This window comes from Fusarium vanettenii (assembly GCF_000151355.1).
Source record: "Fusarium vanettenii 77-13-4 chromosome 11 genomic scaffold NECHAsca_36_chr11_2_0, whole genome shotgun sequence".
Lineage (NCBI taxonomy): Eukaryota > Fungi > Ascomycota > Sordariomycetes > Hypocreales > Nectriaceae > Fusarium > Fusarium vanettenii.
In genome coordinates, this window is record NW_003315850.1 from 292,972 (window position 1) to 317,079 (window position 24,108).

The 24,108-nt window shown below is 49.8% G+C and overlaps 11 protein-coding genes across 11 annotated transcripts; 2 read left to right on the top strand and 9 right to left on the bottom strand.

Moving 5' to 3' along the window:
* Positions 1-263: 263 nt before the first annotated feature.
* NECHADRAFT_51812 (uncharacterized protein) lies at positions 264-1,458 on the bottom strand (the record flags this gene model as incomplete). Its single annotated transcript, XM_003042388.1, has 2 exons — positions 264-999; positions 1,088-1,458. 2 exons carry the CDS (start codon positions 1,456-1,458, stop codon positions 264-266), a joined length of 1,107 nt encoding a protein of 368 aa, XP_003042434.1.
* Positions 1,459-2,121: 663 nt separating this feature from the next.
* NECHADRAFT_97226 (uncharacterized protein) lies at positions 2,122-3,048 on the bottom strand (the record flags this gene model as incomplete). The annotated part of the gene is made up of 3 exons (XM_003042389.1): positions 2,122-2,641; positions 2,694-2,766; positions 2,811-3,048. The coding sequence occupies 3 exons, from the start codon at positions 3,046-3,048 to the stop codon at positions 2,122-2,124; spliced, it is 831 nt and encodes a 276-aa protein (XP_003042435.1).
* A 1,364-nt stretch (positions 3,049-4,412) lies between these two features.
* Positions 4,413-5,891, top strand: NECHADRAFT_51757 (uncharacterized protein; the record flags this gene model as incomplete). Its single annotated transcript, XM_003042302.1, has 1 exon — positions 4,413-5,891. The coding sequence occupies one exon, from the start codon at positions 4,413-4,415 to the stop codon at positions 5,889-5,891; it is 1,479 nt and encodes a 492-aa protein (XP_003042348.1).
* A 284-nt stretch (positions 5,892-6,175) lies between these two features.
* NECHADRAFT_86550 (uncharacterized protein) lies at positions 6,176-7,255 on the bottom strand (the record flags this gene model as incomplete). Its single annotated transcript, XM_003042390.1, has 1 exon — positions 6,176-7,255. The coding sequence occupies one exon, from the start codon at positions 7,253-7,255 to the stop codon at positions 6,176-6,178; it is 1,080 nt and encodes a 359-aa protein (XP_003042436.1).
* A 725-nt stretch (positions 7,256-7,980) lies between these two features.
* On the bottom strand, positions 7,981-9,740 carry NECHADRAFT_106457 (uncharacterized protein; the record flags this gene model as incomplete). The annotated part of the gene is made up of 7 exons (XM_003042391.1): positions 7,981-8,434; positions 8,486-8,559; positions 8,611-8,697; positions 8,752-9,091; positions 9,142-9,180; positions 9,229-9,356; positions 9,408-9,740. 7 exons carry the CDS (start codon positions 9,738-9,740, stop codon positions 7,981-7,983), a joined length of 1,455 nt encoding a protein of 484 aa, XP_003042437.1.
* Positions 9,741-11,088: 1,348 nt separating this feature from the next.
* NECHADRAFT_51923 (uncharacterized protein) lies at positions 11,089-11,574 on the top strand (the record flags this gene model as incomplete). Its single annotated transcript, XM_003042303.1, has 1 exon — positions 11,089-11,574. One exon carries the CDS (start codon positions 11,089-11,091, stop codon positions 11,572-11,574), a length of 486 nt encoding a protein of 161 aa, XP_003042349.1.
* Positions 11,575-11,853: 279 nt separating this feature from the next.
* NECHADRAFT_86553 (uncharacterized protein) lies at positions 11,854-12,211 on the bottom strand (the record flags this gene model as incomplete). Its single annotated transcript, XM_003042392.1, has 2 exons — positions 11,854-12,033; positions 12,083-12,211. The coding sequence occupies 2 exons, from the start codon at positions 12,209-12,211 to the stop codon at positions 11,854-11,856; spliced, it is 309 nt and encodes a 102-aa protein (XP_003042438.1).
* Positions 12,212-15,462: 3,251 nt separating this feature from the next.
* Positions 15,463-16,560, bottom strand: NECHADRAFT_86554 (uncharacterized protein; the record flags this gene model as incomplete). Its single annotated transcript, XM_003042393.1, has 3 exons — positions 15,463-16,097; positions 16,160-16,400; positions 16,462-16,560. The coding sequence occupies 3 exons, from the start codon at positions 16,558-16,560 to the stop codon at positions 15,463-15,465; spliced, it is 975 nt and encodes a 324-aa protein (XP_003042439.1).
* Positions 16,561-17,170: 610 nt separating this feature from the next.
* NECHADRAFT_86555 (uncharacterized protein) lies at positions 17,171-19,545 on the bottom strand (the record flags this gene model as incomplete). The annotated part of the gene is made up of 4 exons (XM_003042394.1): positions 17,171-17,235; positions 17,309-19,012; positions 19,068-19,262; positions 19,299-19,545. The coding sequence occupies 4 exons, from the start codon at positions 19,543-19,545 to the stop codon at positions 17,171-17,173; spliced, it is 2,211 nt and encodes a 736-aa protein (XP_003042440.1).
* A 2,447-nt stretch (positions 19,546-21,992) lies between these two features.
* Positions 21,993-23,161, bottom strand: NECHADRAFT_97231 (uncharacterized protein; the record flags this gene model as incomplete). The annotated part of the gene is made up of 2 exons (XM_003042395.1): positions 21,993-23,040; positions 23,112-23,161. The coding sequence occupies 2 exons, from the start codon at positions 23,159-23,161 to the stop codon at positions 21,993-21,995; spliced, it is 1,098 nt and encodes a 365-aa protein (XP_003042441.1).
* Positions 23,162-23,718: 557 nt separating this feature from the next.
* On the bottom strand, positions 23,719-24,072 carry NECHADRAFT_51937 (uncharacterized protein; the record flags this gene model as incomplete). The annotated part of the gene is made up of 1 exon (XM_003042396.1): positions 23,719-24,072. A coding segment is annotated over one exon (354 nt), but the record flags the coding sequence as incomplete, so codon positions are not given.
* Between the last annotated feature and the right edge of the window lie 36 nt (positions 24,073-24,108).

Consider the following 24,108-nt stretch of genomic DNA (forward strand, 5'->3'; position numbering starts at 1 on the left):
TGACGGTTATTAGATACCTATTAATCAACCTAAGTTAGCCCCTCTTTGAAGTACTTTCTATCTTGTCTTCAATATGTCATAACATCTCCGTGGCGTCTGCCGTGCCTTAGTACAAATCAGTTACGAAGATCTCATTAAACAGAATATTACCAGTGCAGCCCAGTTCTATTTTGACACTTGCATGACTTAGAGCATTTGTCTCACTTGATCCTCCGTCACACATAAATATTACATATAATACACCTTCTATGCTTACATAGGTTCTAAAATGCCTCATCCAGCCCGTCATTCGCGTCGTCCTTTATTCGTAGCAGTGAGCTCATGACATATTCGTAACTCATCATCGTTACCGTGGCTGCAGGAACGCTCCGCGCCATATTAACCCCCATCCCATTATAAAGCGCCCTCCAACCCTCTTCACGTAGTATCGTGTGAAACGTATCAACAATGCCCCGATACTTGGCCTGCAGCACCATGCCGCTGAGACCTATGCCCCGAAGTCTGGTAAAGCCACCGAGCCCCTCAAGGAACTCGGCTCCGGGGACTGGTCGTCTTTGGGTCTGCAGTCTGGTCCGAATAACCTCGTGGGGGTATGTGACACCACTGGCAGCTATCTTGGACAAGACTGAGGCTGAAAGAATGCTCACCCATTCTGCTTCATCATCTCGTGGAGCACCCATTCCCTTTCCCGTGAACTTCGTCTTGAGGTATTCATAAGTAGGGAATTGGACCGCCACGTGCGAGAGGCCTAGCAAAGCAGCTCCGAGCCCGGAATAGAAGGCCCCCATGCCCTCAGTCGTGTACATCTTGTAGGCAGTGTCAAGTGTCGAGTGATAATGCCAGTGTGGCCGATATATACGTTTCTTGCGGAACAACCGGCTTCTGCATGGCCGATAGGCCTGTGACATCAGGCGAACCTTGACTGTCCAGATGGGGTTGGTGACAATTGTTGATGCAGTGCCGGCTGCAATGGATGAGAGGATGTTTACGGAATTTGGTCTCGAAGAAAGATAAGCTAGCTTGAACATCAGCACCTGTATTCGAGACTCCGACGGCCCTGATTTATCTGCGGCTAGGTTTGTGTAACTCACGATAAGCTTGGGGTAATGTGACTTTGGAATGTTGGTAAACTGTGAACCAGATAGCCCAAGTCGGAAGATATCCCAATAATAGAGGTCCCATTCCCCGGTACATGCCCCTCATGCCCTCTCCCCTCCATATGACTCGTCCCGTTTGGACAAGACCCCTGTAAAGTTCATGTTTGCGGGATTTGCTCACGAAGCGGACGGGGACGAGGCTGCCCTGGGCTTGGAGACGAATTTTGATGACATCGAGAGGACAAGTAAATATCCCCGACGCGAAACCGCCAACAGCTCCTGAAAAGGCATTCAATTGCCCTTGTGTCGCGGTTGTCGCCCACGTCTCCAGCGGTGAGCGAGGGGCTCTGGGTGAGGGCATCGCCACATGAGGACACCCACCCAATATGCTTCACCTATGGCTTTAAGGCTGCGTTAAGCTAGTTGAGGGAGTGTTTGAGGCATGACTATAGGGGATCTGAAATGCGATTAGAGATCAATTGGCGTCGGAAAATGAGATGATGAGAGAGTGAGATTTTGGCGTTCAGCTGATAACGTGATCCGAGTTGACAGGGGTCGATCATTTGGCCTCATAATTGGCCCAGTTGCTCTCAAAATGCCCCACCTCTTGTGCCGGGGTGGCTACCCTAGAGACACCGGGTAAGAAGCCAGGATTGTCGACGCAACTAAGGGAGCAGGTGAGCCTAGAGCAGTTGATATACCTTCCTATAGGTGACCGGTAATTTGTTCATGTAGATTTTGTCTGAGATATCTTCCTATAGCGTAGTTTTATGTGACATCCACCTTGCGGTGAGCAACTGATATGAATGACTACTATGACAAAGTCACACTACTTATGTCCCTGAGTTTTCATGATGCCTGAGACAATACAAGCTACGAAATAATTCGTGGTAGACATTATGAAATTTATTCCTCCGTACTAAGGAAGATAAAACACACTCAAATGATTACTAAGGAATAGGAAATTCTGGTCCATCGACCTACTTCCCGGGAAAATGAGAACTTTCCATCGCCGTGTGCTAGACTATGAGCCAGCCTTGAAATGGGTATTGAACCATGTAATAGCCTGATCCTCTGCCTCTGATGCCTTTTCCGCAAGACCATCCTTTTCCATGGATGCACGAACGCAGAAGCCATGTCCAGCTCCTGGGTAGATCTTGATCTCACCCCTCGTTGCTTCGGACTTTGACTCGACAAGAACCTTCATCTTTTCCGCCGCCTCCAGCGGGAACTGACTGTCATTATCACCCACAGCGACTGAAACTGGCACTGTGATCTTTTCAAAGTCGCCAGGGAAGCTCAACCGACTGGGATGACCGGTGAAAGCTGCGTCAATGATAGGCTTGCTGTCTACTTCGACACCGTGGGATAGGAGAATGGCAAGCTTGCCACCCCAGCAGAAACCGGCTACACCAACGGGAAGGGCGGAACCCTCAGCTTTTCGAAGCTTCTCAAAAAAGCTCTTGGTGATGGGGTAGGTTTTTCCGAATCGATTGCGTATCATGAAGGGCACCACGGCCCAAAGGGCAAGGAACAAGTTATACCTGGAATAGTGTTAGTGATATCAAGTACAAGGCGTGTGAGAGATGCGCTCACCCTCGCCTGAGCCAATTTCCAGGAGCCATGGCAATGTGCATGTTGTCAAGAGCGGATGGGGGAGCAGCATCCCCTGCCAAGTTAGTAAACGACACCAAAAACTGGCATAAAGCTCACCAATCATGACGTCTGGAAGGTAGACTTTGTAGTTGCTCTTGTCGGCGTAGTTGTCGGCCAGGAGTCGGCAGTTGACAAACTTCCAACCAAAGGCATCTGGGATGACGACGAGAATCCCTTTGATTTCTTTTCCCTCGGACGGTTCGACGACGTAGGTATCGAGATCGTGTAGCTTGATGGTCATGCCTCGAGGCTCACCATCGTGGACACTTCCCTTGAAGCAATCGGGGCAGGACATTGTAACCGGCTTGAAAGTTTTTTGCTTGTTTTTACTGATAAGTCCAGTTCTACGAGGGAATGAAACTCTCTTTATTTAACATGAAATGCTTTTTGGGCTCAACGTGGGCGTCGCTCCTGGCGGAGATAGGTTAAGTCCGGCCTACGGTGCCGACTCGGCGAGGAGACTGGCCATCTACGCTCTTCTTCCCTTGCCATTGAAGACGTAAGCGCCTCATGAGAAAAAGCGCGGCAGATGAAACCGAAGGCGCGAGGCCGAACACCATAATTAATGTTGTTGGATATGCGCCGCTGTGTCGTACGGTACTTACGTCCTAGCGCACACGTAAATCCTTCAAGTGCTGAGGTTCCTAGTCTCTCGGTCCATGTTTTTTGACGCGACAAGGCGAGGTTGTAGTGCTTATGGATATTGTACTATGCGTCTGTGAGTAGTTGGAAGCCACACATTGCAAGTGGTTTAGTATTGAACGGCGCTTGCTTCTGCCCCCAGACTCTTGTTTGCTTGCCGCGCGGTTGTGTCATCAGCCTATCTCTAATGAAGTCCGATTTTGTAGACACGTAATGCATGTGTGCCATGGAGTTCGAAGAGCGTCCAAACTTACCAGCAGAGCTTGGATCAGAAACTTATCTACTCTATGTGAGCTCCCGAAGTCTGGGCACACGAGAAAAGAAACAAGGTAATGGTGATGAACGAGGCCAGGTATATGGAAGGATCAAGATTGCTCAAAGCTTCATATCAGGGATAAAGTGAATGTGGTGAACTCCCTAAGATGTTCTCTCAGGAGCTATAGTCTTATGAGTTGATAGACCTCTATCAAGACAAGATCGCACCCCCTCCACTGTGTGGTCGATACCGTGGTTAACGGTAGCACTTGTTCTTGGCGAATGCTACCATTGCCTCGCAATTTTCTCAGGTCGGTAAAGCCATCACTTCCTGGCTGTTCAGCTTTAGTTAAGAGACAGAAGAAGGGTTATCTCTTCTCTGTGTAACGGACCAGGGTTGTGCCAAGACACTTCATGGGGCTTATCTTGGACCCATGCCTCCTCTAAGAATTGCCCAATTAATTGCCTAATTGGGGACATAGCCGAAGCCAATACTATCTGCCTCTCTATCACCAAACAGAACTGATTCACTCGATGCTGCCTCGGTTAATCTCTGTGCTGTTCACGCCCCCGCAGATGACCCCAAGCCACTGGTGACACATTTATGCTTATCGTCGGAAGATCGCATCGCATCGATCCCGTGGTCACGTTTCTCCACCTCCTTGTCTCGGAGTATCTATTCAACGCGATAACACCCGCGTAATATGAAATGATCGCTCTCGCACTCTCTCGCTGCTCTTCAATGCTACTCAATCTTTAATCATGACCGAAAAAGTCGATACCGAAGCACCAGAACGTGCATCCGTCACATATGGCGAAGTCACAGTCCAGACAGTGAAGCCATTCACGACGTTATCTGCCCTTGGTATCGGCTATGGAACCACAAACACCGCAGTTGGACTTCTTCTCGTCCTCGGCAGCACTCTACCTATGGGAGGCTCGCCGCTTTTCTTCTGGGGCTTCCTGGTCATGGCTATAGTCGGTTTGGCTACAGCCACTACTCTTGCCGAACTTGCCTCTGCCATGCCTCATCCCGGTGGCCAATACATCTGGGTTAACCGACTGGCACCGTCACACTCACGACGTGTTCTATCCTACATCACTGCAGTAATTAGTTGGCTCGCTGCTGTTGCGACAGGAGCCTCGGCGTGTCTCTCTGTGCCGACTGGCGCCTGCGCCATCATCTCGCTCCTCGACCCCAACTTTGTTTACAAGCGATGGATGGGCTTTGTTGGGTTCCAGCTCCTCAACATTATCACCGTTTTCTGCGCGAGCTTCGAACATGCACTCCCAAAGATCTCAAAGATCATGCTTCTGTTTAGCTGCGTTACCATCACAGTCATCTTCATCACTCTCTTCGCCATGTCCGATGAACACGCTTCCGCAAAAGACTATTTCACCACCTCAGTCAACGTCTCAGGATGGCCAAAGGGAGTTGCTTTTATCATTGGAATGAATGGTGCAAACTGGAGTTTCTCATGTCTCGACGTCGCCACGCATCTTGCGGAAGAGATGCCTTCGCCGAGCACGGATATTCCAAAAGCTCTTATTTGGACGATTGTTGTTGGCTTTACATCCGGTCTCCTTGTCGTCACGTCAATCCTTATCAATGTAACCAGCATCGATGGAGCTGCCGATAACTCGGCTGTCGCTTTGTTCTACCGCATCACTGGCAGCAAAGCCGCAGCCGTTGGTCTCTGGATACCAGTCTTGATCACCACAGCCGGTGCAGTCTGGTCAATTCAGACTTGGCAATCCCGCCTTGCCTGGACCATCAGTCGCGAGGCAGGCTTCCCTCTTCATCGTCACCTCAGCAAGCTTGCACCAGCGCCGTTGCAAACCCCGGTGTGGTCTCTGCTCTGGTCAGCTTCAGGAACCGCCATCTTTGGATGCCTGTATCTGGGCTCGGAGCTTGCTTTTAATTCTCTCATCTCTACAGGCCTTCTGCTCCAATACATCAGCTACAGCATCCCTGTTGTCCTGATGCTGCTACAAGGTCGATCCAACTTTCAGCATGGGCCCTTTTGGTATCCCAGACTTGGACTTCTTGCAAACGTGGTGATGCTTGCATGGGCGCTGGTTGCATTGATCTTTTACTGCTTTCCTTATTACCTCCCTGTTATGGCAGATGGGATGAACTACACCTCTGCAGTCCTTGGTGGCATTGCTATCGTGACTGGGACTCTTTGGTTCGTGTATGCGAACAAGAATTATGAGGTCAAAGAAATTCTGGATGACTGAAGCCATCTCGGCTAGGATTTCTCTGTCAGTCCTCGGGGAGTCAGTAGCACATTATATTCGCTCGGATGAATTTGAGAGGTGGTTTGGTCAAGCTAAAGACTATTCAATCCATATGAAAAGAAAACTTTTGCCTTGTTCCTTTCCATATCATTCTCAATGGCCTTACTGTTTCATAAACACAGACCTTAACATGTCATTATGCTCATCCGACTGTGTTGCTTGCTCCAGTGACTGGCACCATGTGAGTCTCTGGCCAACGAAGTACCTGCCTCCAAGCCCAGCCGTCAGATTCTCAAGTTACGTTCCGCTTGCTCATACGTCTGAATAGCAATGTCAAGAAAGTCTTGAATCATCTCGGGGTATTCAACACCGTTACTTTTCGCGATGAAAGCGTATCGAGAGCGGTCGGGACGCATTCCAAAGATGGGATCGACCTGAATAGCATCAGTAGAGAGTAAAGAAACCGCCTGACAACTTGATGGTACCTCTATAACGCAAGGAGCCGATCCCTGTTCCTCTGAAGTGAGTCGGATATCAACACGGCCACCGTCTCGACATCCTAGGGCTGTATAGGCCTTGAGACTAAGATCGGCAAGTTCATCCCATAGAGGATCACTTAAGGGCACGTCCTCAAGAGAAAATCCCTTGCTCACGGACCTCGCCATTCTAGCGAGTGCGATAGAAAAGTCGACGGGAATCATGTCCTTCGCCCGCAACGTATGGGGATTCCATATAAGTTCTGCTATGCCAACCACATGGGCATCTTCGCCCGTTCCGGCAATGGCGAGTGTGAACTCACGCCCACCAAGAAAATTCTCTATTAGTATCTCCTGGTCTTTGAACTGCGACCGGAGCTGATCGACCTCGTGTTCCAGATCTTTCGGTTTAAGGATCTTATTGGCACAGGTGATGCCGTTGCATTGTGGACAGGAGGTAGGCTTGACGAAGAGAGGATAGGAGAGTTTCTTGAGTTCGCTGTAGTCCAAAGGATCATCATCAAATTTGGGTACCACAACATATGGACTTGTTCGTATTTCAGCATCTGAGAATGTAAAGGGAATCTGGTACTCCTCAAGTATCGCAGGCACCTGTGACTCCCGAGCTGTGCCGTGTGATCCCTTGCTGTAGTTAAAGACTACATCCCAATTCTTGTGCTTGTTTGCTGCGATGTCCTTGATCAGAGCCTTGAGCCCAGGCGCATGAACGACACGATGCCCCAGTCTTTCAAGTGCCTCGGTGATCCCCCCAATGGTAACATCGTCTGCCAAGTCGGAATATTCGTCTGGTGATTCAGCGTGCGCAATGTGTTCCACCTTGCGGTCGTAGATGAAGGCAACGGTAAGTGGCCACTCTCTGGTCCTCATTTTGGCATGGGCGAATGTGTAGGAGGAAAGCGGTAGCCGCCTGGTGATAGCAAGAAAAACTTTAAGAATATTGGCAGTACGTGAGAGTAGGATTGGTGAGAAAGTACGGCTGTGGTTTCCTGGAGATATTCACTTGCGAAGGCCGGAGGTGAAGGAAGTCATGGCTCCTGCTGGACGGATTTCACGGGCCCTTAATACGAGAACATTGTCGAATTATGACGTTGGCGTGTCAGGAGATATCTCCAATTCGTGACGTAGAGAACCCGACTAGAGGGAATTTGGCTGCCTCCACGAAGCCAGAGCTGTGGACACCGTACAGTATGTCGCGCTTCATTACTAGTGGCAAGGTACAGTACCTCTTAGGGTGAGAGTTTCCCTCGAGGCGGGGATTGGGTTACTGTACCAGCCACCAGGGGATGTATTGGCGACTGTACAGTGCTATCGCATTGGATTACTTTGGGCAACTGGTATCTGGATGAAAAGACTGGCTTCCGAATTCAGGTGCTAACACAGGATGCCACTGGGCATTTCATGAGACTTTGATTCTAAAACGAGTGATATTGAAGTCGCCCGAGACCCGCATTTTGTTCAACGATTTCTTTCTCTCGTAGGTGATAAACTTGGGAATAGCATCTAACTATACTTCCTATCTAGCTGGCCTTACCGCATGACTACCAGCAACAGAGCAGATTCTCAGCAGACTAGGCTTCTTTCAGGGTTCTTCCCTAGTCATCGCCAATCTCTCGCGAGATAGGATGAAACGCATCCTTCTTCCGCTCTATAACTCCGCTTCCCCAAGGATCCGTATCAATTCCAACAATCGGTATCTTGCACTTCGCCTTCAACGCTGCCTGCGCCTCCTCACTCTCATATGGAACACAGTCGACCCCAATATCGCCGTGCATGCCATCGCAAATGATCACAGGCTTTCCACCACAAGGTGTCTCCACGTTGAAATCCTTGAGAGTGATGTTGGAGCAGACCGCTGATTCGCTGGCTGAGCATGATAGACGAGCAACAGCGTTTCCGTAGACTCCGGAGGTGTAGCCTGTAAAGTTCTCGAAGTGGATGTTTGTAATGTCCATGCCTGAGGGGTACTTGTTGCACTCTTCGGCAGATTTGTTGAAGTAGCAGGAGTCGAGGAAGATGCCATAGTCCATTCGCGCAACCCAGAAGTTCCTAGGGTAGGTATTAGTATTGGTTACGGGCACAATTGAGCAGGTAGCCTACTTGAAGGTGACGTTGTTGACATATCCTGTGCCAGTCTTTTCGCCAGCCCAGACCTTGATACGGGCACCAGAGTACTATGCAACAGGTTAGCTTTTGTAGTCGATGCATAAATAGGATCAACTCACGTCGCCATTCAGCATCCAGACGTTCTCGATGTGCACATCGTGAACATTGGAAACCTCGCCCTCATACTGGCCAAGTGAGCCCATAGACTGCAACACAAGTTAGAACGGGGAATTGGGGTACATTTTGTGCGAGATTCCTACCTGGCCGTGTGTGCCGTTGCAGTACATGGTGTTGACGTAAAGGTCAGAGCTGTTGGGCTTAGGTGAGAAACAATCGTCGTCAATGTTGACCCAAGCTCGCTCAATATGAACAGTTGAAGTGTTCATGGTGTTCATAAAATCCGTGTTCTTTGGGATGATGCTACCGTTGTTGGACAAAGCAGTTGCCACGACGTCAGTGTATCGGATGTTCTTGGAGCTGACGATGAAGTTGTTCCAGCAGGGAGAATCCTTGAGGTGGATTCCAGAAATCTCCAAATTGGTCGTATTCTCGGCATAGAATAGAATAGGTCGGTAGTACTTGTTGTCGGGGTTCAGAATGCTGCACAAGGGTAAGCTAGGAGAAAGATATGGACGATGAGAGCAACTCACGAGCCTGTTCCAGCCTCAAATTCATTCCACCAACGCTGGCTGGGTATTCGTTAGCCTTTGTTCACCTAGAATTAGAATTGGACGCACCCCTGGCCCTCGATAACTCCCTCGCCATAGATCTTGATGTTCTTACCACCCCACTTCCAGAACATGATTGACTTCTGGAAAGGGTGGTACCAGGCATTCTCCTGCCAGTACTCAACGTCATCCGTAAACTAATCTCATGTTTAGTATATGCGATGCCTGGCCGAGAGGGGAATTCTTACCCGAATCTCGCCGTCCAAGTGAACATGAATGTCATTGAGCCCTGTCAAGTCCAGGGCCTTTCCAATAACAAATGTCTTTCCCTTTGGTAGATAGAGTGTGCCACCACCATTAGCTTTCAACACACCCCTCTTGAATCTCTCTGACGCATCGTCATGATCATTCTTAGATGGGCGAATGGTGATAATCTTGCGGTGACCATGGTGTGGCGGTTTGTAGTGATGTTTATCGCGGAACTCTGACACGTCGCGAGGTACACCAGCGGGGAGGCTCACGGCATTGACCAAGGTCAGAGCGAATGCTCCCACAAGGTAAAGAGTCCGGAAGGAATGCATGATGAGATCGAGGGCTACCGCCTAAGACTCTGGGAATGAAAAGTGCGAGGTTTATGCATGCGATTACCCCCATCCTTATTTAAGTATTCGGTCTTCGATGCATTTCCTTTCCGACCTCGGGATATTCTTACAGCGACAAGCAGCATCTGCAGCTTGATCCTCATACTACCAAGGCCCTCCATGACCCATACTACGTCGTAGTATGGGGTCGCCAAGCCGGCCGGAAAAGTGGTTCACCAGGTTTGTCGATGCGGGGAACCACTCACTCGCCCAACAGGGGATGCGACGATCGTCTTCCTATTCAACTAGGTGAGGTAGCCATTGGTGGAATTATCCATCGCCATTTTACCTATGTTAGTTGGTCTTTAGGTTTAAGCTTGATCCAGGGGTTGGAAGAGACAGCGACCGGAAAAACGGATACCAACAACAGGCCGAGTCCTTTTCCGACATCGGCACATTGCATAGCTCTGTTCCTATATCCTTGTCTTCTTGTACTTTGCGGTTTTAACTGCCAGCGGCTCGCTCGAAAGAGGTCAGGGCGAGCGGCTCATTAGACAAGATCAGCCAAACATTATCGTGACGTCTGGACATCCTGTCACGATAGACTACGCGTTAATATCTTGTATAATCTTTCCACCAGTGAATACAGCCAAGTTTTTTCCCGTATCTGTCTAAGATCTACCTAACTTTTTGGAGTGGTGATCGCTGGTAATATCGACGAGCGGGAGTAAACCATTGGCAACTAGGACGGGCACTTCCACTAATATTGGTAGTTTGAGGTTGATGTCACAATGCTTATATGCTCGAATCTACCAGGCTAACAACAAAGTTATTGGTAATATATTTTCTTTTTTCGTGCCCGCGGCCTGCTCAGAAACACTGTCTCCTTCTAGTGAGACCGAGACCCATTTGTGTCAAATTTCCAATTTGCTGGTACCATTGCCCTCCTCAATAGTTTTCAAACCCAGCTGTTACAAATAGACCATTGCACCAAATACCCAAATGTAGGGGGCCCCCGTACTTGCGATACGGACGGGAACCAATGGCTTATATTGCTTCGTCACACCAGCTATTGAAGCCAGTGACAAAGTCGAGTTACAACACGCTATTTCAGATGTGGCCAAGGTCCATAGCCTTGCCGAAAGCATCACAAGGCGCTCCAAGACTAGCGAGGCTAACCAATGAGGCCATCGCGATCACTTCAGCCATCAATTAGTTAGCTCGCCGGGTTTGACAAAATCCGGCCCGCGGGCTTAAGACAGCCTCCATCTCACCCGCGTATGACCTCATCGACCACACTCCAGCCTCCCAAGTCAAATCGCCAACAACATTGTCAAAATATTCAACAATGGCTACCCTCAATACAGTCGTGCCCGCTCTTCCCGTTCTCCTGGGCCTAACGGGTGTTGGAGTGGGCATCTACAGCTTCGTCTCCCCCCTTGATGCCATCCGCATGTTTGGGCTGCGCGCCCCTTCACCAAGCGATAAGAATCTCCCTTCAGCACATGCCGAAGCCTTCCAAAAATCTGCTATATACATCTATGGTATCCGCAATATCGGCGTGGGCCTTGCCAACCTCGGCATCTTTGTGTTCTGGAAGCTGTCTCCAGTGTGTCAGACCAACCCGGCCGCGTCGGATGCTGTGAGACTATGTCTAGGAATTTGCCTCATTTTGGGCACTACTGTTGGACTGGGTGATGCTTGGATTATTCGAAAATTCGCCAAGGATGAAGGGGTCCAAGGGGAGGCCAAGACTGAAGCAACAAAGGCTAGTGTTAACCACGCTATCACGGCAGCCGTCATCTTGGCGACAGGCGTCTTCTTGGCTCTGTAGCAGTTTCGGCCAATTGCAAATGAAGAGTATTGGCCTATTCGCCATTGTCTATTTAGATTAACTCACCTCAGTGCAGCCCGGCTCTATGAAAAACCACGTCCTAAAAGATTGATTGGCTCATAAAACTCTTGAGCACAATTTTGATGCACAGCTGTGTGTTCCGAGATTATTTCGGTGCAGTGATTTCAAGTTGAAGGATAATATGATTGATATTACCTCATCTCTAGCTACTCTAAAGCGGATGTTCTCACGCTGCCAGATGGCCGATAGTCCAGCAATCTACTGCTTCCTGTGCAGGCCCCCAGTATCGCCAGTGTCATGAATGGCGTTGGGAACAGCCCTCTCCACAGTCTCAGGCAGCTTCTCCTGCAGCTTCTGGGGAACAATCGAGGCCTCACCTCCTCCCTGGGTGTGTGACTTGTTCGTGGACTGGCCAGGCTCGGAGCTAGTAGGATGGATCTTGCGAGCATCAATGCATTGTCCGTTACACATCTGAAGGGCAACTTACAGCCTCCGGAAGCTTCTCCTCTAGACCCTGGGGCGCCTTTCGCTGAACGGCTTTGGGGACCTTGGAATCGCCTGTGGTATGGGACATGCCCTGACCTTGTTCGTTCTCCATTGGCATCATTCCAGACATGGCAGGTGATATTTTGTAGTGTGCAAGAGACTTTTAATACTTAAGAAGGGAGTTGGGTACTTGGTTGATGGGAATGGTGCAAAACATGGGCTGTGGACGGCGGGTTTTATATCTTTTCCTACTCAAAGACTCGGGAGGATTGGTGGAATAGTAGACGTCATGACTTCATCGTCATCTAAGAGGACGCGTAGAGCCGCGCCGTAGCCATAGTGCGATGCTGCCCACGTAAGCCGGGTGTCTTGAGCGGCATTCCTCAGCATTGTTGTCTCGCATCGCCGGTCCAGGGAAGATCGAGAAGCCGAAGTAAGCATAACGTCAATAATCGAGTCCGTTCCAAGCCGTTTTGGTCACCGTTCAACGACTTATTTCGACGCGATCGACAAATGGGCCGTCACCACTAAGGAAGCCATTAGTCGATGACGTCTACTATTCCGGAACATGGGGAGCGGAGCGTTGTCTTGCGAACAGTGTATGAGTCATTGGCATTGATAAATCACCGTGGAAATGCTAACGTACTTGATAAGTGAGCTGTACAGACAAGTGAGCTGTACACTTTTCTTAGCCTATAAGATTAAAATCGCTATAAAAATACCACAAACCATTTGATCAATTAAAACTACTCACTATACTCTTCCCCAGACGTCTCAATCACTACCTGACAGGTCCTTGCATTATGGCCGGGCTGGCCGCAGACACCACAACGCCGAACCCCCGGTCGCGCCGACCTTCCTTGACCACTACGTCTCGATGATTCGGCTACTACCTGCGCATTAGCATCCATTTGATCAATTGCCTGCCTTCCTTCCTCTACTGTCATTACTCCTCTTTTCTGCAATCTAGTCCTTTTTGCCCTCCGGCGCCGGCTTAGTATCTCATTTGCCTCTCGAAGGTCTTTAACCTCAGCCCTTAATAATGCAATCTCATGCATATTTCCCTTTACTGCCTTCGTAAGAGACTTCATAGCCTCTATAATTGACTCTGGGGAGCTGCTATGATGCCTTCTAATTCGTCTTTCGAGGTATTCAGACTGAGATCCGGCCTCAAGCACGGTCTTTGGGGTCCTTGAGACCCAAGGGGTGGAGGGTTCAACCCCCTCCTCGGCAGGCGTTGGAGTCCGTAGCTGCACATCAAGCTTTGAGACCACAGCTTCTGGGTCAAGGGGAACAAGGCCAGCTCCTTTAAAAGCCCCCCTGATATTTCTTTCCGTCATAGTGGCCTCGTGTGCAGCGTGGAAGGCCGGAAAGAACTCATTCTTTGAAACGTGGGTTATAGAGCATCTGATCAGATGCTCTATTTCTCGACCATAAGCTCGCTTTAGCACGCTAAAGCACCCGACGTCAAGGGGCTGGAGTAGATGAGAGGAATGAGGCGGCATACAAAGCCGGATGATCTTCTTTTCCTCACAATATCTCTCGAATTCGATAGACTGGTGACTTTCATGGCCATCGAGGATTAAGAGGCGATAGCGACTATTTGATCGCTTGGCTGTGCACCGGTCAAAGTGCTTAAGCCACTCGAGACCGGTCTCGTTATCGGTCCAGCCATTTTGGGTCGTTGCAATAGCCCAATCGCCCGGGAGGTTGCTATCTTGGTACCAATTGGCGAGGTGATATTGGCCCGCGCCAATGATGAACGGCTGGATCGCCTGGCCTTCCGCATTGATCGCCTGGATGACTGTAATCCATTCCCGGTTTCCAGGCTGCACTGATTTCGGCTTTGAACGCCTTTCTGAACCTGTGATAACCATTCCGCTTGCAATCATGCCCATAAGAAAGCCAGTCTCGTCAAAGTTATATAGATCATCTGATCGGATGCCATACTTCGCGATTGTGTTCCCCACGAGCTGAAACCAATTGCGGATAATCGTTGGGTCTTCGCATTTGGCTCTCTGGTAGTCGTATTTCCGAAAAAAACGCGTCTTAAGCTCTGAGTGTCGCTTAACGAAGTTTGAAGCCCAGCGCACGCCAACTGGTGGTGCGTCGCGGTCGGCAAGCAATTGATCAGCCATATCTTTAACACCACGAAGCCGAGGGGGAAATCCTCGTGAATCTAGGTCGAGAATAAAGTGAATAAGGATCTGTTCCTCTAGATCAGATAGCTTGCGTGATTTAGGGATCATATCAGCTCGGGCTTGGATGCCATTATATCGGGCGCGGAGGGTATTATGATTAACTTGATAGATTGATGCAGCGCGTCGGAGACTAAGTTTTGGGTTATTTTGATAGGCATGAAGGGCTAGAAGGATTCTAGCCTCTCTATTAGACTGTGACATCCTGGGTCGTTGAGAATTAATTGATCAAATGAGGAAGATGTAGGTTGAGGGATTTTTGTACAGCTCACTTGTCTGTACAGCTCACTTATCAAGTACGTTACCCTGTTTCATTTTCCCATTGCAGCCGTGATAGACTCCAAGCTCTAAGCCGGACCCGTGGCCGTGTCTGTTATCAAGCCGACGTCAATGACGATGTGGCTTGTTTCCACTACCTATACTAAAGTCTTCTGTAAAAGGAGCTGATGGGGTCAATATGATCGCGATTTGTGCATAGTCCTTTTATTATGGTTCTATCTTTGTAGGCTGATTTTTGCGAGTGCGAATGCGAAGCGTGGACATGCGCTGACACAACGAGGCGCAATTCACGTCAGCAACGTCACTACCTAGATACACATCTGTGAAGTAGCATGTACGACGTAGCTTGCCCCTATCAAAACGTATCGCTCCCTTTGCCTTTGGTATGGCGGCCTATTGTGTTTCACAACATTTCTTATGCCTGACGCTAACAACCTCCAGCAGTGAATCCATCCTCGGAGACGATTAAATTGGGCGTCAGGCTTTTGGCCCAGCCACGATCACAACTTACGAATTCGTGTCTCCGTCTCTCGAGGTTCTTTCTCTCACGTTGCGGGGGAAACTGAAGCATCCAGGACGGCCATGACCTCCAAAAAAGCTAGCATAGTCCAGACAGGTTGCAATCAACATTTATGTCTTGACCTACATCCAAGAGTGCTCCCTTTCCTGGTCATGGGGTCGGCTATGGCCGGGACAAGTTTCTGTAGTATGGGGTAGTGACTTCGTTTCGTATCTTTTTGGCTTTGCCGTCTCACATAATTGCCAACTTGGACATTATAGAAGATCGTGGCCCTTCGTCTAGATGGCCTCTTCTGGGCCCAAGACCATTAGTGTCTCAAGACTGTCCCATCCATTTGCCCACTCCTCCATTAATTTCCCCATTTTCTGACGGCATCCACCCATCCTAGTGCGGTTGGCTGCCCGGTGGCCCCGGATTCAAATGCGGATTGAGTGGTAGTTCATGCACAGGAGGTACCGTGCTTCCCGGCAACTCAGGTTGCTGCCATCCAGTCAAGGGCAATTCATGAACAGGGGGTGATGCGTATGGAGGCAATCCGGACTGTGGCTGATGTTGAGGCGGCAACTCATGGACTGGGGATGAAGCTGCGGTTACTCCCATTTGACTAGTATACTTTTCTTCGACCGCTCCATACGCCGCCAGTCCGGCTTGAGGATATGTCCCAACCGGTTGAGGTTGAGGCTGAAAGTGGGGAGGATTCGAACCAGCAGGGAGCTCATTAATACCATTCGTCAAATTCGGCGCTGTCGGTGGTGCAGTTGGTGCGTTCTTCTTTCTGCGGAGACGATAGAGGATACCCCCTATTAGTGCGGCTGCAGCAGGGAGCCCTACGCCAAGACCAGCACCAAGCCCAGCTTTCGAGCTATGATGTATCTTGTGGTGGCTGCTAGAAGATCCGTAGTCGCTTCCCGAGCTATTCTCGGAAGAACTACCACCAGCCCCTGTGTTGCTATCGGAAGATGTACCGCTCGATTCTGTTGGGATAGAAATTCCGTCGGCGCTCGTCGCTTTCCCCGTTGCTTTCGTTTCGTTAGTCACAGTTCGCTCAGACTGCCGCCCATTCAAGTCCCTTTGGTCGCACCTGATGATGAAGTATTCGTAGAACATCCCAGCCCGGACGGCATCGTGACGCCCAAACTCTTGCATAGAGACCTTGAGTAAGCCTCGGCGCTTTCACGGTCGCTATTAGAGCAGGCTTCGTGCAGACAACAGATCATGCTGTCGAGGTATGGCGCATCTTGGCAGATACACTTGATGTCTAAAGTGCTGCATGTTGTGTTCGCTGATGGCGAGTCGCCGTCGAAAGTGGAGAGGCAAGATGTCTGCAGCGCCGGGGAGTGTTAGTCAATGTGGTGAACTGTTGATCAAGTTCGGAGAGCTTACCGCGCACGATGGAAGTACTGGCAATGTGTTTTGGGCCTCTGTAATGGCTATCCAAGTACACGCTGCCAATAACAACGTTGTCTTCTTTGCGAGGGTCATTTTGTGCCAAAGTCGAGATGCCAAGCATCCAGGGGTCCTTGACGACTTGCCCCTCCATCTTTAAACAACTGGCAGGCTGCTCGTTTCTGCAAGGAAAGCGCCCAATCTGGAACTAGTGAAACGAGCTGAACACACGGCATCGATAACCCGGGGAAGCAAGCTGCAGGCTGTATGATGGGGTTGAGATCTGCCTCGCTCTGATAGGCTCAGGGGCGGAATTCTTCGGATATGGGTGCCGGGTTGAGCCCAATCGTGGTCTCTAGCGCCAGCCAGATCAGCCTCATTTAACAGCCGCAGGGGCCTGGAGAAAGCCCACGGATGCCGCTTTTCCGGGAACTAACTGCAGCTGAGTTTAGCTGCATCTTGACGGCCGTGAAGACGGAATCAAGGCCGCCATTTAACAAGGGGTATCTGAGTACTGGGGTTGATATCCCATTTGCCCAAGGCCCTCTAAGCCGCTGAAAGCGACTCTTACGATGACATTTCTGCTGGAGTCTGCTGCTTCTATATCATAGGCCTCTAGAGTCAAGAAGCGCCTTGATGCCAACAATGATATCCTCATTCTTAAGCCAGCGGACGTCGATTGCGTTTAATACAAAGATCTAGACTTTTAGTCCCTTGATTTTATCCGCACATACTCAAGCTCATGACTATCAATACACCAAGAGGCCTTAGCTATACCCAATCGTCAGTATGCCCTGAACCAGCTTATGATTGGATTATATCAACTTAAAGCTTCTATTCTCACACTCTTGAAAGAATTTCAGGTCAAGATGACAGACTGGTTCCGAGCAATCCTCAACACTTGGCCCGAATGTCCCCACCCTCCAATATGTATTCTCGGCCTTGGCCTCGTGGACAATCAACCCACAAGGCATTTCATCATCCGATCCTGGGCCTGAATACCCATGGTTTATGCTTCCTATAAGAACCAAGATTAATTTATACTTCCAGCTCTGGTCAGGATCTAGTTCATCCTTTGTAGGAGCAAAATCTAGCGAATAGCCGAAAGCGAGTATTCGGCCCCCAGGTCGCTCAATGCAGAAGTCCCCCACTTCGAATAGTTCCTTGTCCTGATCGTCCGGAATTGGCATGTGGCAGCATCCAAGAGCAAGTGGATATGCAGCTCCTGTTATCGACAACGTGGCACTCGATATCGTGCCAAATTTATCCACGCCGGTCGGTGTAGTCTGGGCTTGCAGCTCATCGCATAAAACACGCACCAACGACGGGCCTTCTGTATCGTAAATGTAGGAAGCGCCGGGCCCAAAGTTTCTAATTTGGCGTGCCGAGCCAAGATACATGGATCTGCCCACCCAGCTCCAAGACGGCCCGATATATGGACCATTGAGTTTGGTGATGAGGCCAGCCAAGGAACTGCTCAACGCGCCTTGTAAGCTCCAGAAGAGGCCACTGAGCAAATCGCCATTCCACAAGCCGGCCACATATTCGTCGTTCAACAATGTCGCAAATATCTGCGCGATCCCGGAGAGTGCCGGTAGAGTATCGCTCACGTAGGTGGTCTGTCGTCCCGAATATTGCATAGCGACCTCTCGATTCCACTTCCTATAGAGCTCTGCTTTGGAGCATCCTTGGAGGATGCTGCTAGCCGAAAATAGAGCAGGCTGTTCGAGGAGGCGGCCGTATTCCCAAACGAGCCCTTGACTGCAACTGAAGTATAGGCCAGAGGGCGCAAATAAGATCAATCTTGTCGACATGATTGCCTCTTGGAAAGTCCATGCTCGCGCGTTCCACTGGTTGTGACTGAATTCGAAGCTTCCCCAAGTCTCCACGTCGCTTCGACGTAGGAAATGAGACATAAACCCCGGTCCAATTCCATAACACTCTTCTGCGTTGTTCCGGGACTCGGTGTCAAATGGAATATCGAGTTCGAGATTCTTCTCCATAGACATAAACCCTTGTTGACAAGATTCTGTTCTCAAGTTGCAGATGGTCAGGTACGAATTCCCGTATATCTTATGCATCAGCGATGACTCGCGCTCCCAGTCGGACTTATCGTCCTGCCTGATGCAAATGGCATCAATCCATAGATAGGGAATACCCAATGCCCTTACAAGCATCACAGCGTCCTTCTGTACGGGAGACATTTCTCCCAGCATGAAGCCGGATGTCAGTCGCAGCCAGGAATCCTTGGTAAGCCGCAACTGCGACAAACCCTCATCTCGGGTACCCCAACAGTAGCTCAATGTCGCATAGCGAGCATCACTGACCTGCCTCCGGTTCGAGTTGCCCACAGCCTCAATAATCCTCAAACAAGCGTCGCTGACGTCGATGAGGCGGTTCGGGACGAAGTCTCTTGAACCAGGACGCAGATGCACGCAGCTATTGAGGCATCGATGAATATTTGATTGTAGAAACTCTAGGTTTTTTTGCCCTAAACTGTGACGTGGGTTCGGGGCTGGCATTCCCAACCTTTGTCCATGTAGACTTTCTATGCATTTGGTGATAAGTACTTGGGTATCTCATAACCTGTAGAAGTTACATACCAGACTTTCGGACCATAGGCCAATAATAATTAGTGGAATACCCGAAGCTTTCTGGTGAAGAGAACTTGAACGTGATTTCGAGGACCCATCTTGTGGCGAGGTCACCGGTCTGGTTCCTCACGGGATGGGAATCCCAGAGATATTCCAGATTAACAGTCACTGCGTCATCACTTGGCGGGTTTGTCGAAATATGACCTAATAGAAGAGATCGTAAGAAGCAGCAGAACACACAACCCTCGTCCACGCCCAGTGTCAAAGTGGCCGTGTGCGGCAACTTGTCGCGGAGGACGAAGTTGCACCTGAGCCTATGCAGCCCACGCCAGTGGTAGTATCGGGTTGGTACATTAGGGTCGGCCTCGTCAGGAGGATTTTGTTCCAGGACGGTTTCTGGACGCAATTCGGGATTCTCGATGCCTGGGAAACGGAGTCCGATGCGGCACCGACCACATAGGTGGCGAGAGTTAGGTTGCTGATCCATGAGGGCAATTCAACAGATACGATTGCGAAACAGTGGGTGACGGGAGTAAATGATGAGGTTCAACTATCGAGGAAGGTATCAGCTTATGATGGGGGAGAAAGCTAACCGACAATTGAAGGCGGGGGTTGAAAGAGAAACCAGGCGGCCAATCACGGGCATATAACTTGCATATTGGCGGACAGTGCTCCGCATTAAGCCGAGCTGGTGCGAAGAGATGGGAGCTCGGTAATAAGGCAAGACGGTGGGAATTGATGTCTTGACTCTGCGAAGGTATAGCTTGTGTCATAGAGAGGTAGAAAAACTTTAAGCTACCGAGAAGTCTGGCAAAGCATCCAAGATCTAGGAGACGGAGACCTTAGGTGAGGTAGATAAACAACACCTTCTTATAGAGAGAGAGCTAAGAACAGAGACCAGGAAGCGCTATTCATGCGTAGTAAAGGCAGTGTAGAGACTCTATTTTGGCTACAGATTAATCCAAAACTCAAAGAATTGGCCCGCCGTATCTGACTCTGTTGTCACCCTAGTAGCTATCTCAGAAAGCTGTACGCCCAGTCTTGACAGTCTTGATAATCCCCATCTCCGCCAACTTCTCCACCAGGTCCAGCAACATATTATCTCAACCAGGATACGTCATCAAACCCATCACAATGGGCAACTTCTCGGTTTGCAAGCTGGTGACACTCTTGTAGTCGACCTGGCCAATGGGGATGCCAATCTGCGGAGCCGAGAGAAGTGGTGAGAGAAGTAGGGGGTTCAGCCACTGTTTGGGATCCGTCATGTAATGGAAACCAGTACCTTCTTCGTGTTTGAGGAACTCCTCGCGGTAGGACGGCAGCCCGCTGGCGCCAGACTCAAGAATCCTGATGGACTCGGAGCAGGTCTTCTTAGAAGGGTGGAGGATCTCTTTCTTGGCAAAAGCAGCAAACTCTTCCTTGTGTTTGATCACCCCATCATAAGCTGACTGATTGAATGTGCCATGATTGATGAAGCCGTTGCGTGTCTCGAGGTCGAAGGGTGAGAATTCTGCGTCTGGGTAGGTAGCATTCCAGCGGGCAATGAGATCCTTGCCAATATCCTGCCACGAGTCCTATCTAACTGCCGTGGAAAAGAGAGACTCAGTCATGGCTACTGTGTTGATGTAGGGATTGTCCGACTTTTGCAGGATTGCCGTCATGTCGATCTTTTCAGTCTTCATGCCAAGCTCTTTTTCAGGGGTGGAGATGAATGAATCAAAAACCTCTTGTGCCTTGGTGTTCTTCAGTGGGAGGTAGTCGACCGGGTAGAGCAGCTTCTTAGGAAACGCTTTGGGAACGTTCGCGATGGGAACGCTGCTGTTGGCGTACCTGCAAGTTGGTCAGTACTCTAATGATGCACGTTTGGTTATAAAATGAGATATACTGACCACTTCTGGCTGACCCGAGAGACCAAGACGGGATCCCGGGCAAAGATGCCGGCTGTATCAAAGGTGGGATTAGGGGAGAGCCCCAGTCAAGTCGATGGCGTTGTGCGTCGGGCGGATTCCGTGTGAACCTCCAAGAGCCGCAGGCATGCAAACACTGCCACCCGTATCACTCCGCATGGCAAAATCGATCCAGTCATAGCCAACAATAGCAGCACCACTATCAGAAGAGGAGGAGGCCACCTCGTGCCATCCGTCACCACGGGCGTTCCAGGGGTGCTTGACATCGTTCCACTTCCAGGCTCAGTTCCCCAGGCGAACTGTGAGATCTTGGTTTTTCCCTGACTAGAATCAGTATTGTATACAGAACAGTGATTCCCGCTAATGAACTCACAACAGGAATGGCGCCTAGGTTCAGAAGCTTGGTGACAGCGACTGCCGACTTGTTCTTTTCTGGGTACATCTCAAGGTAGACCCTCGAACCACCACCCGTCTTTGTCCCCTTGACATCGAAAAGATCCTTGACCACCGTGCACAAGTCTGCAAGCGGCTGCTTATCTGTATCGGCAGAATGACCAATATTACGCACATCGTCCTCTTCCAGTTCTTTGACCACGTTAGTAGTGAGACTATCGAGGATGTATGACTACCCACACCCGGTACCATTCCTCTGTCTAACCAGGTATATAGGTCGTGTCTCGAATGTTCTAGTTGAAGGAGAAGTGCGTTGACCCGGTCACAGGGTAGCCTTACATACTCTCCTCCAGGGGTGGCCGGGCAGCAAATGCTTATTTCTAAGTGTCCATCAACTACTAGAACGGTATTTCTCACGCTTTTGTCGTTGAGTTTGCCAACAAGGAAGATCGTGACTACTACACAATCAAGGAGCTAGCGCACCTCGAGTTCATTGCAAGCTTAGATGGAATGGCGTCCTAGGTTACTGTAGTGGATTTCTCAGACAACTAATTTTAATCTACCAAAAAGGTGAACCACGAGCTGTAATGGCGCCCAACATGTCGCCTCCAGTGTAAAGTAAGAATGCTTGAAATTAAATCTCAACCACCTGTCCGATCTTTGCGCTTCTGTAAATGGCGTCGATGACACGCAAGACTTCTCTGGCCTCAGTTGGCGGTACCGGAACGGCATCTTCACTCCCAGATCGGATCGCCTCGACAAAGCCTTCATAGAGACCGCCATATGTCTTGGGCGCCTCGATAATATAGTCCCTGTCTTGAAATTTTCCGTCCGCATCCACACAAACAAGATGCCCTTTGTTCGCAGGACCCTCTTCTCCAAACCCGGTAGCATCAGGAGCCAATCCCGCCTCAAGTTGGGTTTCTTGCGAATCTCTCCCATTCTTGGTGAAAGAACCTTTCGTTCCACGAATCCAAAATCGCCTCTGTGTTGTTTCAACACTCATGTCGCTGATTCGAATGTTGACAATGAGCCCGTTAGCGTAGTTTAGCTGCGCTTGCACGCTGTCCGGCCTGTCTGGGCTTATGCGTCCATCTCGTTGGCTCGAGAGCACTCCGTACACCGAAGAAGGCACACCAAATAGTGTGTAAGCCTGGTCGATCAGGTGCGCTCCTAGATCAAACAGGGCTCCACCACCCTCGGTTGTGCCCAGCTGGCCTCTCCAGGTCTCGAAATGCTCAGGGCGATAATAGTCGAAATGCGTATCAACTTCGTAAATCCGACCAAAAATGCCATCTTTGATCAGACCCTTGACAGTGAGAAAGTCACTATCCCATCGCCTGTTCTGGTAGACACAGATCAATCGGTTGTTCTCGCGGGCAATGCCAATCAATTGGTCGGCCTCCTCCACCGTCGGCACAAATGGCTTTTCGACAAGAATATGCTTTCCAGCCTGTAAACAGAGCTTTGACAGATTGAAGTGGGAGTCTGGAGGGGTTGTAATGACAACAAGATCAATCGCTGGATCTTGTAACACGGGGTCGAGGGTAGTGTAATGCGCGAGCGAGGGGTGGTCATCGGGGGCTGATGATTCCTTGGTCGGTTTGCGTTGTACGATGGCATTTAACTCGAGGAGAGGTGAAGCTTGGATGAAGGGTATATGGAAGACTTTGGCAGCCAGTCTATCTTTCCGTTAGAATGGCAATCAAGGGATGTGGTCATCTCCGCAGCTTGCAGTAGGATGGGAGCTTACCCATATCCAACAACGGCAACCTGCAATGGGCTGTCTTGAGTTTTCGCCATTGTCCAATGTGAGTAGATTGCTACAGGGCTTTCACAAGGATCATGAGGGAGACGGTATTCATATACGGTTGGCAATACTGTTCGGGTGGTGGAACTACGAGACACGGCGAGACATTGCCAATTCGAGAAAATCTGCCAAGACCTTGATTAACATCATGATTGCGGGGTTCCTGAGTGCGCTCTGAAGGGAAATTTTTCGGCGATTTAATGCCATGTTTCCAGACTCGGCCGGGCTCTTGACAGTGGCCAGGGGGGGCGTTCCGCATCCTGCGGGGATGCCATCAAGGCTTTTTACTGAGGCCTTGACTTCACGATGTTGAATTTGGCTTGGATCAAAGTGGTCGTTTAACACGTTCGTAAATTCCCGATAAGCTGATACCACGTCACGCCAATTAGCCAGGTTCTCTATCTAGCATTTGACACGTAAATTCAGCCTCAAAAAATGGTCAATAGAAACATTGACATAAACAATTGAAATATTCAATAGCAGATTTTAGACCATTCTAAAGGCGTTTATGTATCTACAGCTGGGCCTTGTTCACCCGCTACCTTGTTCATCAAACCAGATCTTTTCCACGCTCTTGCAAAGCAACACCAATCTTGGCCACCTCGACCGCAGATTCAAGCTCAATCCTCGATGGCTTGTCATCCAGCACGGTCTCAGCAAATCTGTTGGCTTGCGTGACAAACGCATCCTGAAACCTCTCCCAATAATTCTGGGGCATCTCCTGCAAGACCACGCCAGTCTGGTAAACGTGAACGTGGTTTACCCTCGGCATCATGTTGACCACCAGCTTTCCCTTGGTCCCGATGATCTCTGTAGAGTCTTCTGCATCAGCAGCCATGGTGCGAGATGCGAAGAGTGAGACCATCCGATCGTCGTGGAACTCCATCATGCCAATCGCATTGTCTCCCTGATACGCACGGCAAGACGCTTAAAGAGATGG